General features: G+C 42.5%; 1 protein-coding gene across 1 annotated transcript in view; it reads right to left on the bottom strand.

The window, feature by feature from the left end:
• TMPRSS13 (transmembrane serine protease 13) overlaps positions 1 to 13,204 on the bottom strand; it is a 37,156-nt gene that overhangs the window by 11,031 nt on the left and 12,921 nt on the right. The window contains exons 3-6 of the mRNA XM_069741295.1: positions 10,201 to 10,305; positions 3,682 to 3,804; positions 1,282 to 1,414; positions 2 to 100 (exon numbers count right to left, since the gene is read on the bottom strand). Of these exons, the coding sequence (XP_069597396.1) occupies positions 2 to 100; positions 1,282 to 1,414; positions 3,682 to 3,804; positions 10,201 to 10,305 (460 nt within the window). The remainder of the gene's footprint in view (position 1; positions 101 to 1,281; positions 1,415 to 3,681; positions 3,805 to 10,200; positions 10,306 to 13,204) is intronic.

The following is a 13,204-nucleotide window of genomic DNA, read 5'->3' as shown; positions in this document are numbered from 1 at the left end:
CCTGTCCAGACCTCCTTGTATGGTGTCGGATGGTCTAGAGGCAAAAAGCCCTACATTGTTAGGGTTGTCACTCATGGCCACCGGGGTTATGGTTGGGTTTCTAGAGAGGGACAAAAAATATGATGTCATATAAGATAGTAATACGCTGTAGGATGAGCATTAGTAAAAAAAGAAACTCATACTGTAATGCCATAAAGAGGGAAGAATGAGCCAGATCTGTAAAGGGAATTTGTCAGGATGATGGTGGGAACAACAGAGAAGAGGCGCTGCAGCAGCAGAGCCTTCAAAAGGTAAGCACTGCTAAGTTTGTTATTTTCCAACCTTACCTGCCAAAACTTTACTGAAAATGGACAACCCCTTTAAATGATAAAATGCCTGCTGCACCATCAGGAGAGATCAAGAGGCCAGCACATGACCACTGCAGCCAATCAGTGTCTTCAGTGGTCACATGCTGCACTACTGGTACTAAGGAGAAAGGCATGCACTCTGGGGGTATGAAGCTGGTGCAGGCTGAATCTGGACTTGATCCAGTAGGCTCATGCATTAGAAGAAGCAACCGCACTCAGAGGATGAATTTAGAATGCGTCATATACGTGAAATTTTATTGATGAACACCACAGTAATTGGTAAAAGTGTTGAGGTAACGTTTCGACCCCTTGATGGGTCTTTATCAAACCTCACTTGAAGATGAAAGTAATAGCGAAAGAGGAGGATGCCGTCCTAGAGACGGACACAAGCGTTCCAAAAATGATAGAGGGTGTGAGGGTCCAGTATGGCACGGACAGGGAACAAAATCCCAAGAGCGTCTGTGGGTCCGGAGACAGGGAGATCTGTGGTGGTGTGTCGCACCCTCTATCATTTTTGGATCGCTTGTGTCCGTCTCCAGGACGGCATCCTCCTCTTTCCCTATAACTTTCATCTTCAAGTGAGGTTTGATAAAGACCCATCAAGGGGTCGAAACGTTACCTCAACACTTTTACTAATTACTGTGGTGTTCATCAATGGAATTTCACGTACATGACGCATTCTAAATTCATCCTCTGAGTGCGGTTGTTTCTTCTAATACATGCTGCACTACTGGCATAATTGCTCAGTGATTGGGCCACATGACCATGGAGGACACTGATTGGCTGCAGTGATCACATGTGACATGAGCAAAAAAAGCTGCTAAATGCTCTATAAACAGGGAAAAAGTGGCCAAAAGTCTCGGACAGGTGCACATAGGCGCTCCGCTCAGGACTGATGTGATGAAGAAAATGTCGAAGTTACGGTAATACTCACTCCAGAAAGCCAAAGCGCTGGCACACGTACGAGGCAAAGTTTCTATCCACCCCAGTAGAGCAGACTGGTAACCACAGGTTCTCCTGGATTCGAGACATGACTTGGAGTTCTGAATTATCCCACATAAAGCGAACTGTTAGGAGTAAAATATCGGGGTCAGGTCAATGAAAATGTCCTCTGCTGCGTTCACTTTAAGGCTGGGGTCATCTGAGAGATGGGCGCGATTATGCTAGTCGCACTATGAACAGTGTGTGGTCATAGCGTGAAGATGGAAAAAAAATTCTCCATCTTCTCCATTGTGTCAGACCGTGGAAAGGCCACCAAAGGTCCGCCAATAACATTGTTTCTTGGGGCCAGCTGTTCAGTTGCAGGCAAAAATAACCTGACCCTGCTACACAAATTTACTTTTGCTTCTATGTAATATTAGCCTGGCTAGCTTGTAGATTAAATCTTTTTCTGTAAATTGTGAATGAAGTTAATAGAATCAGCACTACTTCACAGGGGGCCTACCGGAGGATTCCCCTCTTCTCCTATGGGCCAGTCCGAGCCTGGACTCAGCCTCGTAATCAGCGCAAATAAAAAAAAGGAAAGCCCATCATGTCCATCTTCGGTTTACAGAGGCAGGACCCTGCCAAAACTGGACTGTACAGAAGTATTAGCACTTTCTCTAACCTAGACCAATCAAGACTAAAAGCAAAAAAAAAAAAAAAACTCTAAACTAAAAGGAGCATCCATTAATCCCTTCACTAGACTAGGCTACCTGGGAAGAAGCTATTAATTGTTTTGTTATCAAAGACCTCCATGGAAGGAACAATTAATTAATTATCATAGCTAGAGATGAAGGCATGTGCCACTCTACTACACTAGACCACCAGGGAAATGTCATTAACCTCTAACAAACTGCCAGGGAAGATGTCATAGACTCTAGACATTGCCCTAGACCACTAGGGAAGCAGCCTTTGACCTTGTAACTACTCTAAACAGCTCGGAAAGTAGTAACAAGTCTATTACTCAAGACCACCAGGGAAGATGTCATTAACCTTTAATAATGTTAAACAGCTAGGTAATTAGACACAGATTCTACACATCACCCTAGACCACCAGGGTAGCAGACATTAACCTTTCAACTACCCTAAACAGCTAGGGAAGAAGTTACAAATCTATTACTCTAGACCACCAGGAAAAGTGCCATTAACGTCTAACAATCTTAAACAGCTATGGAAGACATCATAGCCTGTAGACATTGCCCTAGACCACCAGGTATGCAACCATAGCCTCTACACTGCCTTTATCAGCAAGGGAAAAATGCTCAAACCCACCTCTTACCCCAGACCACCAGGGGCACAGCCATTAATTTCTGCACTACTCTAGTGCATAGTGGATGCTTTCCTGAAACGGAAAGTACTTGCAAGCAGCATAATACAAAGAATAGCAGGTTTACCCAGAATCCTTTGCAGTAGGCGGAGCTATGCAAATCATCTCTTTCCACCCCAGTCTAATCCACAGCGCTTGGAATCGCCAAGCGTGCAATGCTGCGGATTAGTTTCTAAATTTACACAGCCAACCAATTCCTACCTGTGGACACATGTTTCAGGCTTTAGGTCCTCATCAGCACAGGGCTGGAATTGGTTGGCTGTATGGAGTGGGGCTCGGTGAGCAAACGATACATACATGCTAGCCACCTTAGGGAGAGACCCAAGTTGGGCTAAATGTAGCGGGACGAAAGAGACCGAAAAGCCCTCTACTTAAAGGAAATACATAGTGGATGCTTTCCTGTGGATTAGACTGGGGTGGAAAGAGATGATTTGCATAGCTCCGCCTACTGCAAAGGATTCTGGGTAAACCTGCTATTCTTTGTATTATGCTGCTTGCAAGTACTTTCCGTTTCAGGAAAGCATCCACTATGTATTTCCTTTAAGTAGAGGGCTTTTCGGTCTGTTTCGTCCCGCTACATTTAGCCCAACTTGGGTCTCTCCCTAAGGTGGCTAGCATGTGTGCACTACTCTAGGCAGCTAAATAAATAGACACAAACCCCTCTGTTACTATTGCCCTAGACCACCTGGGACGTGTGCATTTACTCAATAATACCTAATATTTTTAGTGTAACGGAGCTCCGATCAGGAATGAACCAGCATAGTCTGGAGTGTTGCTTCTTAGATGTCTACACTGTTTGTAGAACTCTGTATATTGTTGTTGTAACCATAAATCCGACCACTGATTAGTAGCGGAGATGTTCTCCATTATGTCTCATGGTAGTCATATTATATTGGGCACTCGGGGGCATCCGATTTTCTTGCTATCTCTGTGAACATGTTTTCCCCCAAATCTTTGTTTCTAACCCTCTCTAACATTCCGTGATACATTCTTCATATGACGTGAAGTGAAGCAGAGTGACATTACCGCATCCGGCCTCGTCTCCTCCTTCCGAACACTCCGCGATCCCATTGCACAAAGTCTTGTTGGGAAAGCATTTCTCCTTGGGCTGGCCCGATGAACTCGAGCTCCCGAATGCATTAAGTTTATCTGGAAAAAAAAGAAGAAAGCAATAACGGTGTCAAGCTCCTGGTGCTGGGCTCATGATGCAGGACATGGTTGTATTATACAGACGGGTTTATCTGGTGTCACCTCAACATCAATGCCGAGCATGTGTACCGCCAACTCCATCTGACATGTGGCTGCTCCAAATATCTGTAGGATGGAGTTTAACAGATTCATTTCTACTTTAATGTATCGGTAAAGCCTATACACTGCTTCACAGTCTGTATAGGAACATGTTTTTGGAGGGTTTTTCTCACGTTGTGTCTTGAGCAGCACACAGCTCTCCAGTCTCCTTACTTCCTCGTTGCTGCAGGGGGCTGAGCACTTTTCTTTGAGTGACAGTTCTGGTTCAGTAGCTTTGTCCTACTACTGAGACACATTAATGGACTGTCACTACTTGTCTACACTGTTATCCCTATATTTGATATATCACTATATAGAGATACAATACTACTGTGTGTTTGAAGTAACTCAGCAGGGACTTTGTTCCAAACATCTTGGAGAACTAACCGCAGATCTTTCGTGTATGAGTCTTGTGCAGATCCTTCTGTTTCTTCTTGTAATTCCAGACAGCCTCAAAAATTTAAAGATCAGGGTTCTCTGGGGTCAGAACTGTACTTCCAAGACTTCACATTCTTATTGACATTGCTGGATGTTTGGGGTCGCTGTTCTGCTGCAGAATTAAATTGGAGCCAATCTGACACCTGCCTGATGGTATTACATGATGGATAAGTATTTGCCTGGATTTCTCGGCATTGAAATCACCTTCTATCCTGCACTCATTTCCTCCTTATCTGTAGCCTATTTTCTCTGCCATTTCGGAAACTGTATTTATTTTCTTTGATTCATCGATCTCCAAACTGTGAAAATCTGTATACAACCCTTCTCCATCCTTCCTGCTACCTCTAACACTGAGAGAAAGAAGGGAGAAAACAGAGAGAGAGACCTCAGAACCTGGAGCAGGAACTCTGACAGATTTGTATCTTTTTTTTGCAGAGCACTCAGCTAGATAAAGCACTTTGACTCTCTGTATCAGCTAAATGGTAGTAAATTTGTGATGAAGACTATTTAGAAAGTTGCATAACTTTATATTTAGAAAGCAAGTGAACATTAAAAAAAAAACGTTTGAAGGTGTACATAGCCTTTACTCTGTGCCGAGTGTCACATTCCCCTGGAAGACCTGGAGTTAGACGGTCACGTCGGGTAAAGACTCGCAGGTCTTCTTTAGAGATGATGTGATTTGTAGTCCCATATTAAATAAATTTGGTTTCCTCTGTTGCTGAAGAGGTTAACAATCCTTTCTATTCGGGTCAGAATCATGCAGCTCCATTTCAGCTGCTTCTGATCTGGTCATTACCTCTTCCTATAAAACCTGTTCAGACATTCTTGTCCCTGCCGGTGAAAAATTTGTCTTCCTGTGCTGTGTGCTAAAGCTAAGTATCAGGAGTATAGTTATTGTAGTGGTGTTCTGTGGTTTGCTGCAGTACGTGTGTGTTTATCTCCTGGTCCCTATTCCCATTTAGTTTATTCCTCCCTGTCCCTATCCTCCTCCCTGTTATTGGTTAGCACTTTTGTATGATAGAGGTTTTCTGTTATCCCTGTTTTGTCTTTGTGTCTTGATTACATTACATTTCTGTCCCATGCCTCATGGGGTGGGGGAGGGGACAGATCAGTGTTTAAAGGGAATCTGTCACCACATTTTTGTGATATCATGTAAAAATATCATTCAATTTAGTGCCACCTATGCATTATACCAGTACTTTTGATACCCCTTGACTCCCCACCTTTGATCCATAAATACCGTTTATATTCCTCCGGCGGTGTATGTAAATCTGCTCAGTCCGATGGGCGGGGCTTATTGTCCATCTCCACCCCCCTCCTCAGCTTGCTGTCCGTATTATTTTCTGTGAATATCACAGCTCGCGTAGAGTTACCACGCATGCGCATTCAAATGTCCTCTCGAGTGTTGGCAAAGCATAAAAACAGTATTGCGCATATGCCGGCATACTCCATTACGTTCTATGACCTGGAAGTAATGCAATGCAATTGTGTGTTCCCTCGCGCCGGAAATCTGTCAAAGGTCCTGCACATTACACCGGAAGAATCGGAAAGTCCTCAGAGATTCACTTTCCGATTCTTCCGGGGTAATGTGCAGGGACGTACAATAAGCCCCGCCCACCGTACCAGACCGAGCAGATTTACATACACTGTGGGAGGAATATAAACGGTATTTATGGATCATATGTGGGGAGTCGAGGGGTATCAAAAGTACTGGTATAGTGCATAGGTGACACTAAATTGAATGATATTTTTACATGATATCCCAAAAAACTGGTGACTGATTCCCTTTAATAGGAGCATAATAAGGTCGGATACCCAGGCCTCTCTACCTTCAAGAGTACCCCTGGGAAAGGGATAGTTAGGGTCCCAGTTCCAGGGACAGTTTGAGGCCCCCCTCCCTTGCCGAAAACCATCAAAGTGTGGCAACTATTTGACAATAGCTTCTCAATTTCAATTCAATTCAATTCAAATGAGCTTTATTGGCAGGACTAAGTACATGTTAGCATTGCCAAAGCATATGGTAAAAATACGGGGTGGGGGAGGGGGGCATATAGAGGTCCAGGGAATATCAAATTCCTTTTAGAGGATAGGGGATGTTTCCAGGGTGGGGTATAGGAGTCCATGACATATCAGGCTCTTCAGTCGGGGGATAGGGCTATGTCCAGTGTTGGGGTACGGGAGTCCCGTATATGATGGAATATAGGCTGAATTGGATGGACAAATGTCTTTTTTCGGCCTTACTATGTTACATATCAGGCTCCTCTTAGTCTGTGGCAGGCACTGACATATTCCGCTGCTACGGCCGCTGCACTTTCCTCTTCCCCCAGTATTATCGGCAGTTTCTCTTCCTCCTCCTTGGAGGTGAAGTCTGGGAGGAGATCAGACAGTCTCTTGAAGCGAGTGTCCCTCACTGCGGAGTATTTGGGGCACCTCAGCAGGAAGTGGGCCTCATCCTCCACGGCCTCCTGGGGGCGCTGCTGGCAGAGTCTGCTCTCTCGGGGCTTGTAGTTCTGTCGGTGCCGCCCGGATTCGATGAGTAGGCTGTGGGCGCTCAGTCTGTACCGGCTCAGGATCTGTCGATCTTTGGGGTTTTCTAGTTTCTCTAGATATGGGGCCAGTTTGTACTCCCTCTGTAGATTCCGGTATATTGTCAGTTTCTGGGATTTGTTTATGTCGTTCCTCCAGATGCTGAGATATTCCTCTTTGACTTTGTGTACCATTTTCTGGATTTCACCTTTTGTCAGGCCATGGAGGTTGATGGGTTGGTCAGACTGGCTTTGGGTACTTTTACTTGGGAGGCTTCCTGAGGCTTCCTGGTGTAGGAGGGCTTTGTGATGGTAGGAGCTGGGACTGCTACTTTGTAGAAGATGAGCCTTGAATGACAGCGCCTTCTTCTTTATTGCGATGTGTAGTGGGAATCTGCTCGGCAGCCGCTATTTGATGTGCTCCGATGGACTGGGAGAAGATGCTTGCAGAACTCTAGGTGGCTTCTACTAATGCGATAAAGCTCAGTGTACAATGAAACCTACTGTCTTTGTATCTGCTGAGTGTTCTGCAAACATGGATTCTAATGGCCAAGCTGCTGTAAAATACCAAAGTTTACATCCAGGGTCAAAAGTGGCAAATTGGTCAAGGAATTTGGCTGCAAACTTTCAGCAAAATCATGGCAAACAGAATTTGCCACAGATGCTATGCGTTTTGGAAACGTGATGGAAATTTCCGCTAAGGCTGCAGCTACGCTAAAGGTTTCACAGTCCTTCAGATATTCAAATTTTTTTCCTGTATGCATGGAATGGTTCCAATAAAATCGCTATTAGGGGTTTGATGATCTTTAATGTAATCCTAAAAGAGAACCTGTCACCTTCCATTGTTATCAAATATAATGAAGATTAGAAAGGGTGCTGCCACTTCTCATTACATTACTCTTATGGAGGCTCTGCAGAAAATCAGCGAGTCAGTACAACCAGCAAAGTCACACCGGATGCAAAGTCTGCACAGGAATGATGGAATACTCACATCACCGGGAGAATTTTTTTACTTAAATGCTTGTTATTTTTGTTGGCTGAATTTTTTTTTTCAATTGAGTTTCATTATAAATATACAGTTTGGCTTCTACAGCCTCTTTGAATTACAGTACATAGCAGACTGCAGAATGAGCTACTGGTGAATCCACCTGTGAGCTCGCTCTAAACTGTAACTCTTATCTCTCTTCTCCCCAACCATCTTCTAAACTGATTTACCCTGCCCTCGGAACAGTCTCACTGACAGATTCACTATTAACTCATTCTGCATGTCTGTTATGCACTCTGATACACAGAGGCTGTAGGAACTAAACAGTCCAACATTTATTATTGGAAGCCAAGATATAAGAATTTAAAGGGGTTATCCCATGAACAAATGTTCATTTTATGCAATGGATCAGGTAAACTAGCTATGTCCAACCAAATGTCTTACCTCAGAAGGAGCAGATGAAAGAATCTCTGCCATTGATATCGGTATATTCACTTAAGCCTCCTCCCCTTGCCAGAAGTTGTGTTTGTGCAACCATCAGCTATAGCATCTCTACATGGTGAGACACAGCCATTACCCAGTACATAGCAGGGACACCTTTATAGGATTATCTCAGCACAGGAACATTTTTGTTAAACACATCCAGTTCTGGAAGTTCTTAATATTCTATGATCAACCCCTTTAAGTAAAAAAAAATACCCCCAAAGATGTTCATCTCCTATAACTTTTTCTGCATGGCTTTTTTTTTTTTAAATCCCTGATGGACTTCCTTATTACATATTCTACATCCCAAAACCAGATAATTAAGGTGCCTATTCACATTAGATGAATGTCAGCCATACCTGTCCTTTTTGGAAGGATCGGAAAATCATGTAATGTGCAAGTGAGTGACCTGACTCTCCAATAAAAGTAGGGGAGAGGAAATAAGGATTGAGCATGTTGAATTTCAATGTGGCTGATGCTTTTTTTTTTTTTACATGCGACAAAAGCCTCTGCCGCTAGTGTCTGGCAGCAGCTTTTACATAGATAGTTGTCTGAGCACTAGGTTGACACTTATCTAACATGTATAGCGTCCTTTAGAGGTAGTTCTTCAGTCAGTTCTTCAGTCAATCTGTGGTTTTCCAAGATGAAGGTGTTGACCATGCATGTATTGTGCTGCACGGGTAAAACCAGTATGATAATGCCCTAATGGTGGAGCTGGACAGGTACGTCTGCATTACTGGCAGTGTGGCATTCATATAGGATGATGATTCCAGAAATAGAATAATACACATTAGATGTCTCCCATGTAGCCACAATTTGGATCATAGTGGATTGTAACAGATCATAAGGGACCATGAGGGATTGTAACAGATCATAAGGGACCGTGAGAGGTTGTAACAGATCATAAGGGACCATGAGGGATTGTAGCAGATCATAAGGGACTATGAGGGATTATCAAGAAGAAGATGAAAGACACCAGACCCAACAATGCAGACAAGCTGAAGGCTGCTATCAAAGCAACCTGGGCTTCCATAACCCCTCAGCAGTGCCACAGGCTGATCGCCTCCATGCCACGCCACATTGATGCAGCAATCGATGCAAAAGCAGCCCCGACCAAGTATTGAGTGCATTTACTGAACGTACATTTCAGTAGGCCAACATTTTGGATGTTAAAATAATTTTTTCAAGCTGGTGTTATAAAATATTCTAGTTTACTGAAATAATGACTTTTGGGTTTTCATTGGCTGTAAGCCATAATCATCAACATTAACAGAAATAAACACTCAAACTAGATCACTCTGCGTGTAATGACTCTATATAATATGTGAGTTTCACTTTTTGTATTGAAGAACTGAAATAAATTAACTTTTTGACGATATTCTAATTGTATCATAATGGATCATAGTGGATTCTAACCGATCATATTAGATCATGGTTTATTGTAACAGATCACAGTGGATCATCAAATAATAATGGCAGTCTTGGCTCCAGTGTTTCCAGAGCTGTAATGTGGCGGTGTTATTCTCTGGGGGTCTGTATAGTGGGGTAGATAATTTGCAGGCAGCACAGACTCTGGCGGAGTTCTACATTAATACATTAGTATAATCAGTGAGCGCACGCTGACACATATACACATACTCTGCACGTAAGACTGCGATACTCCCCCCAAATGTCAGAAACAGATCCCAGCCTTATATCCAGATGTGAGTGTTATACTGAGGCCAATCCTAATAAATGTGACTACAAGATGTATATAACGTGTATCACTGATTATCGGCTGGGAATACTCTGCCCCGGTCAGCAGGTAACACGAGCCGCCGTACTCACATGCCGTGATGAGGCCAATCCCAATGAGTGCGATGACAATGACGAGGAAGACAAAGATTCTGGAGCCCCGGTGCGAAAAGAAGGAAAACGGAAACTTGTTTGTAGCTGAAAGCAGAAGAGATCAGATTAATTACGCTACTCGAAATTGTCCAATGACTAAATCTCACACATCTTGTACTGATCTCTCAGTACAGCCTGTATTATATCCCGGAGCTGCAGTCACAATTCTGCTGTTTGTTTTTGGACAAAATAATTTTTGGACAAAATAATTTTTGGACACATCCTTTACAACATCTAATGGGCTCATCTAATGCAGTGGATTTGTTAGTTCTCAGATTTTTGTCCATTGCTTTGTATACATCAAATGGGTCTTCTTTGGCTGAGACACACTTGGCGAGTCCAAAGATCCCTCTGTACGGATGCTACATTGCAGTGTAATGCAGATGAATGGTGTTGCATTGTGGCCCTCAAGATACCTTGACTACAACAAGCAAGTTGTGAATAGTTCAACTTATCCTGACTTTTAATGACTTGCTTGTCACGGTAACAAGGCGACTCCATTCACCTACATTACGATGTGATGTAGTATCCGCACAGAGCAAATTTTTGGCCTTTCAACGAAGAAATTACTTAAAAGCTCAATGAATAATTCTAGGGCTTATATTTTGGGGATTTTTTTGCATTTCGGTAGAAAGGCTCCAAAGATTTATTTAAAGTGGATGTATTGCAAGATTTTACTTTATAGACTGCATTTAGATCTGATGAGGCTGGTGCACTCACTATGAAAATCCATGTCAGAATGACTGTACAATCCTTTTTTTGAACGTTGCCAAGCCTTATATTTACATGAGCTCTTCTAGCTGGAGTAAAAAAAATGCTAATTTCAATATCAAGATTATACGTTATTTTGGAAAGGGTTGGTAAAATGTAAGTACATCCGCCTCATCAGGCCAAAGAAATTTTAAAAATCATTCTTAATAAATTAACTAAATAAAAAAATAATTTCAAATAATAATGAAAACATCTGGTGACAGATCTGCTTTCAGAATATTTGATTTAAGACCGGTTGATCTTTTTTTTTTCTCCTAGGTAACATAATTATCATTAATTCCGGAATTTATATCATCCTAATAAATGTTCTGTACACTTGGCCATCCTTTCATTCATAGCCAGGATTCCTTCACGTATGCAAGAAAAAGTATCAATGTGTCCAGCTTCTTCTTATATAATATAATTAACGACAAGTTCAAAAATTACATAAGAAATTAATGAAGCCGAAGTTTGCGGTAATTAATTATGACTCTAGCGTTTTTATGTTCAGTGAAATAATATGGTTCAAAATGAGGGGAGCATTAAAGACTAATCGTAAAGTGTAAACTGTGAAGGTGGCGACACCAGATCCTGGAGACGTAAGTTATATAACAATTCAAGGAGGAACACACAAAGTTTTCCATATGGGCAAAAGTTGGAAAACTTTTGGAAAGTTTAATTTTGGCTTCTTCTCACCCCCTGACATTTTATTTACTTTCTCTGAGATTCCGCACTTTCTTCTATTCATTCTCTCCACTATTTGAGCTCACATTTCTTCCTGAGCATTATTAAACCAAGGGATCGTACAAGGGATATTCCTCTATACAGCAAAAAATGGGCAAATTTTCTCTTTTCCCGAGTGTGACAGCTTCATAGAACCGCCGGCCAGTCCGTGCATTACGGTCCGATCTCAGTCCGAGTTACGGCTGTCTGATAGCACCCTCAGTGAGACAGCTAGTTGTCATGTTTTTTCTTTTGAAGAATTGCCTAAAAATGTAATACTCCCTTAAAAGGAACCTGTCAGACACATCTATTCGTTATGGTCTATCCAACACCAAGTTCTACTTTCCTGCCACTTTCACTGTCTTTCCTTAAAGTAAACCTATCAGACACTTCTGACCCCCCCAAACCATATATGACTATTTAAAAAATGAGCCAGTCGATCCCTTTATGGTCACAAAATGCTGCTCCAGCATTGAGAAATCACATTTTGAGATTCAATATACATTAATCTGGACGCGCGTCGGGGCCATGACGATGCACTTCCAGCTTCTCAGCCTCATGCTGTATTCTCTGCCTAGTGCTGCCCTCCTATGGCTGATTGACAAATTTAATGGCTATGAACCAGAGCATTCGACCTGTCAATCAACCAAAGGAGGGTGCCCCTAGGCAGGGAATACAGCGGGAGGCTGAGAAGCTGGAAGTGCATTGTCATGGCCCCGACGCGCGTCCAGACTGATGTATATTGAATCTCAAAATGCGATTTCTCAATGCTAGAGCAGCATTTTGTGATCACAAAGGGATCGACTGGCTTATTTTTTAAATAGTCATACAGGAATATGGGCAAGAGGATATTTTTAATCGTTTGATTCCGGGTTACGTTAGATCGATAGAATCATCTGGGTTACGTCTTGGACTGGGATATGGATTACCTATTCTTACAATAGGTCAGATCGGTGGTCCGACACCTAGCACACAACCGATCACATGTTCTGATCTGGGGTACTCGGGAATGAACACCACACAGTATACGGGGTTCCAACAACGGACACTGTGTACATCCGGCAGAGCCAGGAGAAGATGGCAGACGATCGTCCTGATGCCGGGTGTCGGACTTCCCACCCATCTGATATTGATCACCAGCAATATTTTACCAAAATGCAACCGTGGGATCAAGAAAAAGTAACCGAAAAGAGTTTTCCTTCATCCCAGAGTTGCATTTTGGCGAAATATTGTTCTCTGCTACGAGTAAGAAAAAGTTTCTACTAGTTATTGCAGACTTTGTTGTGGTTTCTGCTACGAAGATGAAGATCATGATAATTACTTGTTATATAAACCTATAATTAATATCTATGTTTAGGAAACCTCCAAATCCTCAGAGCTTACACGGAATAAACCTTTCACCATCACGCACTTTTTATATCATATTCTTCATAATACAACAGACTGGTTGAAACTCTAGAAGTGAAATAAG

This window comes from Ranitomeya imitator, chromosome 10 (genome assembly GCF_032444005.1).
Source record: "Ranitomeya imitator isolate aRanImi1 chromosome 10, aRanImi1.pri, whole genome shotgun sequence".
NCBI classification, from domain to species: domain Eukaryota; kingdom Metazoa; phylum Chordata; class Amphibia; order Anura; family Dendrobatidae; genus Ranitomeya; species Ranitomeya imitator.
The sequence above is the reverse complement of the archived record's forward strand: the minus strand, read 5'-3'. Positions and strand labels throughout refer to the sequence as shown.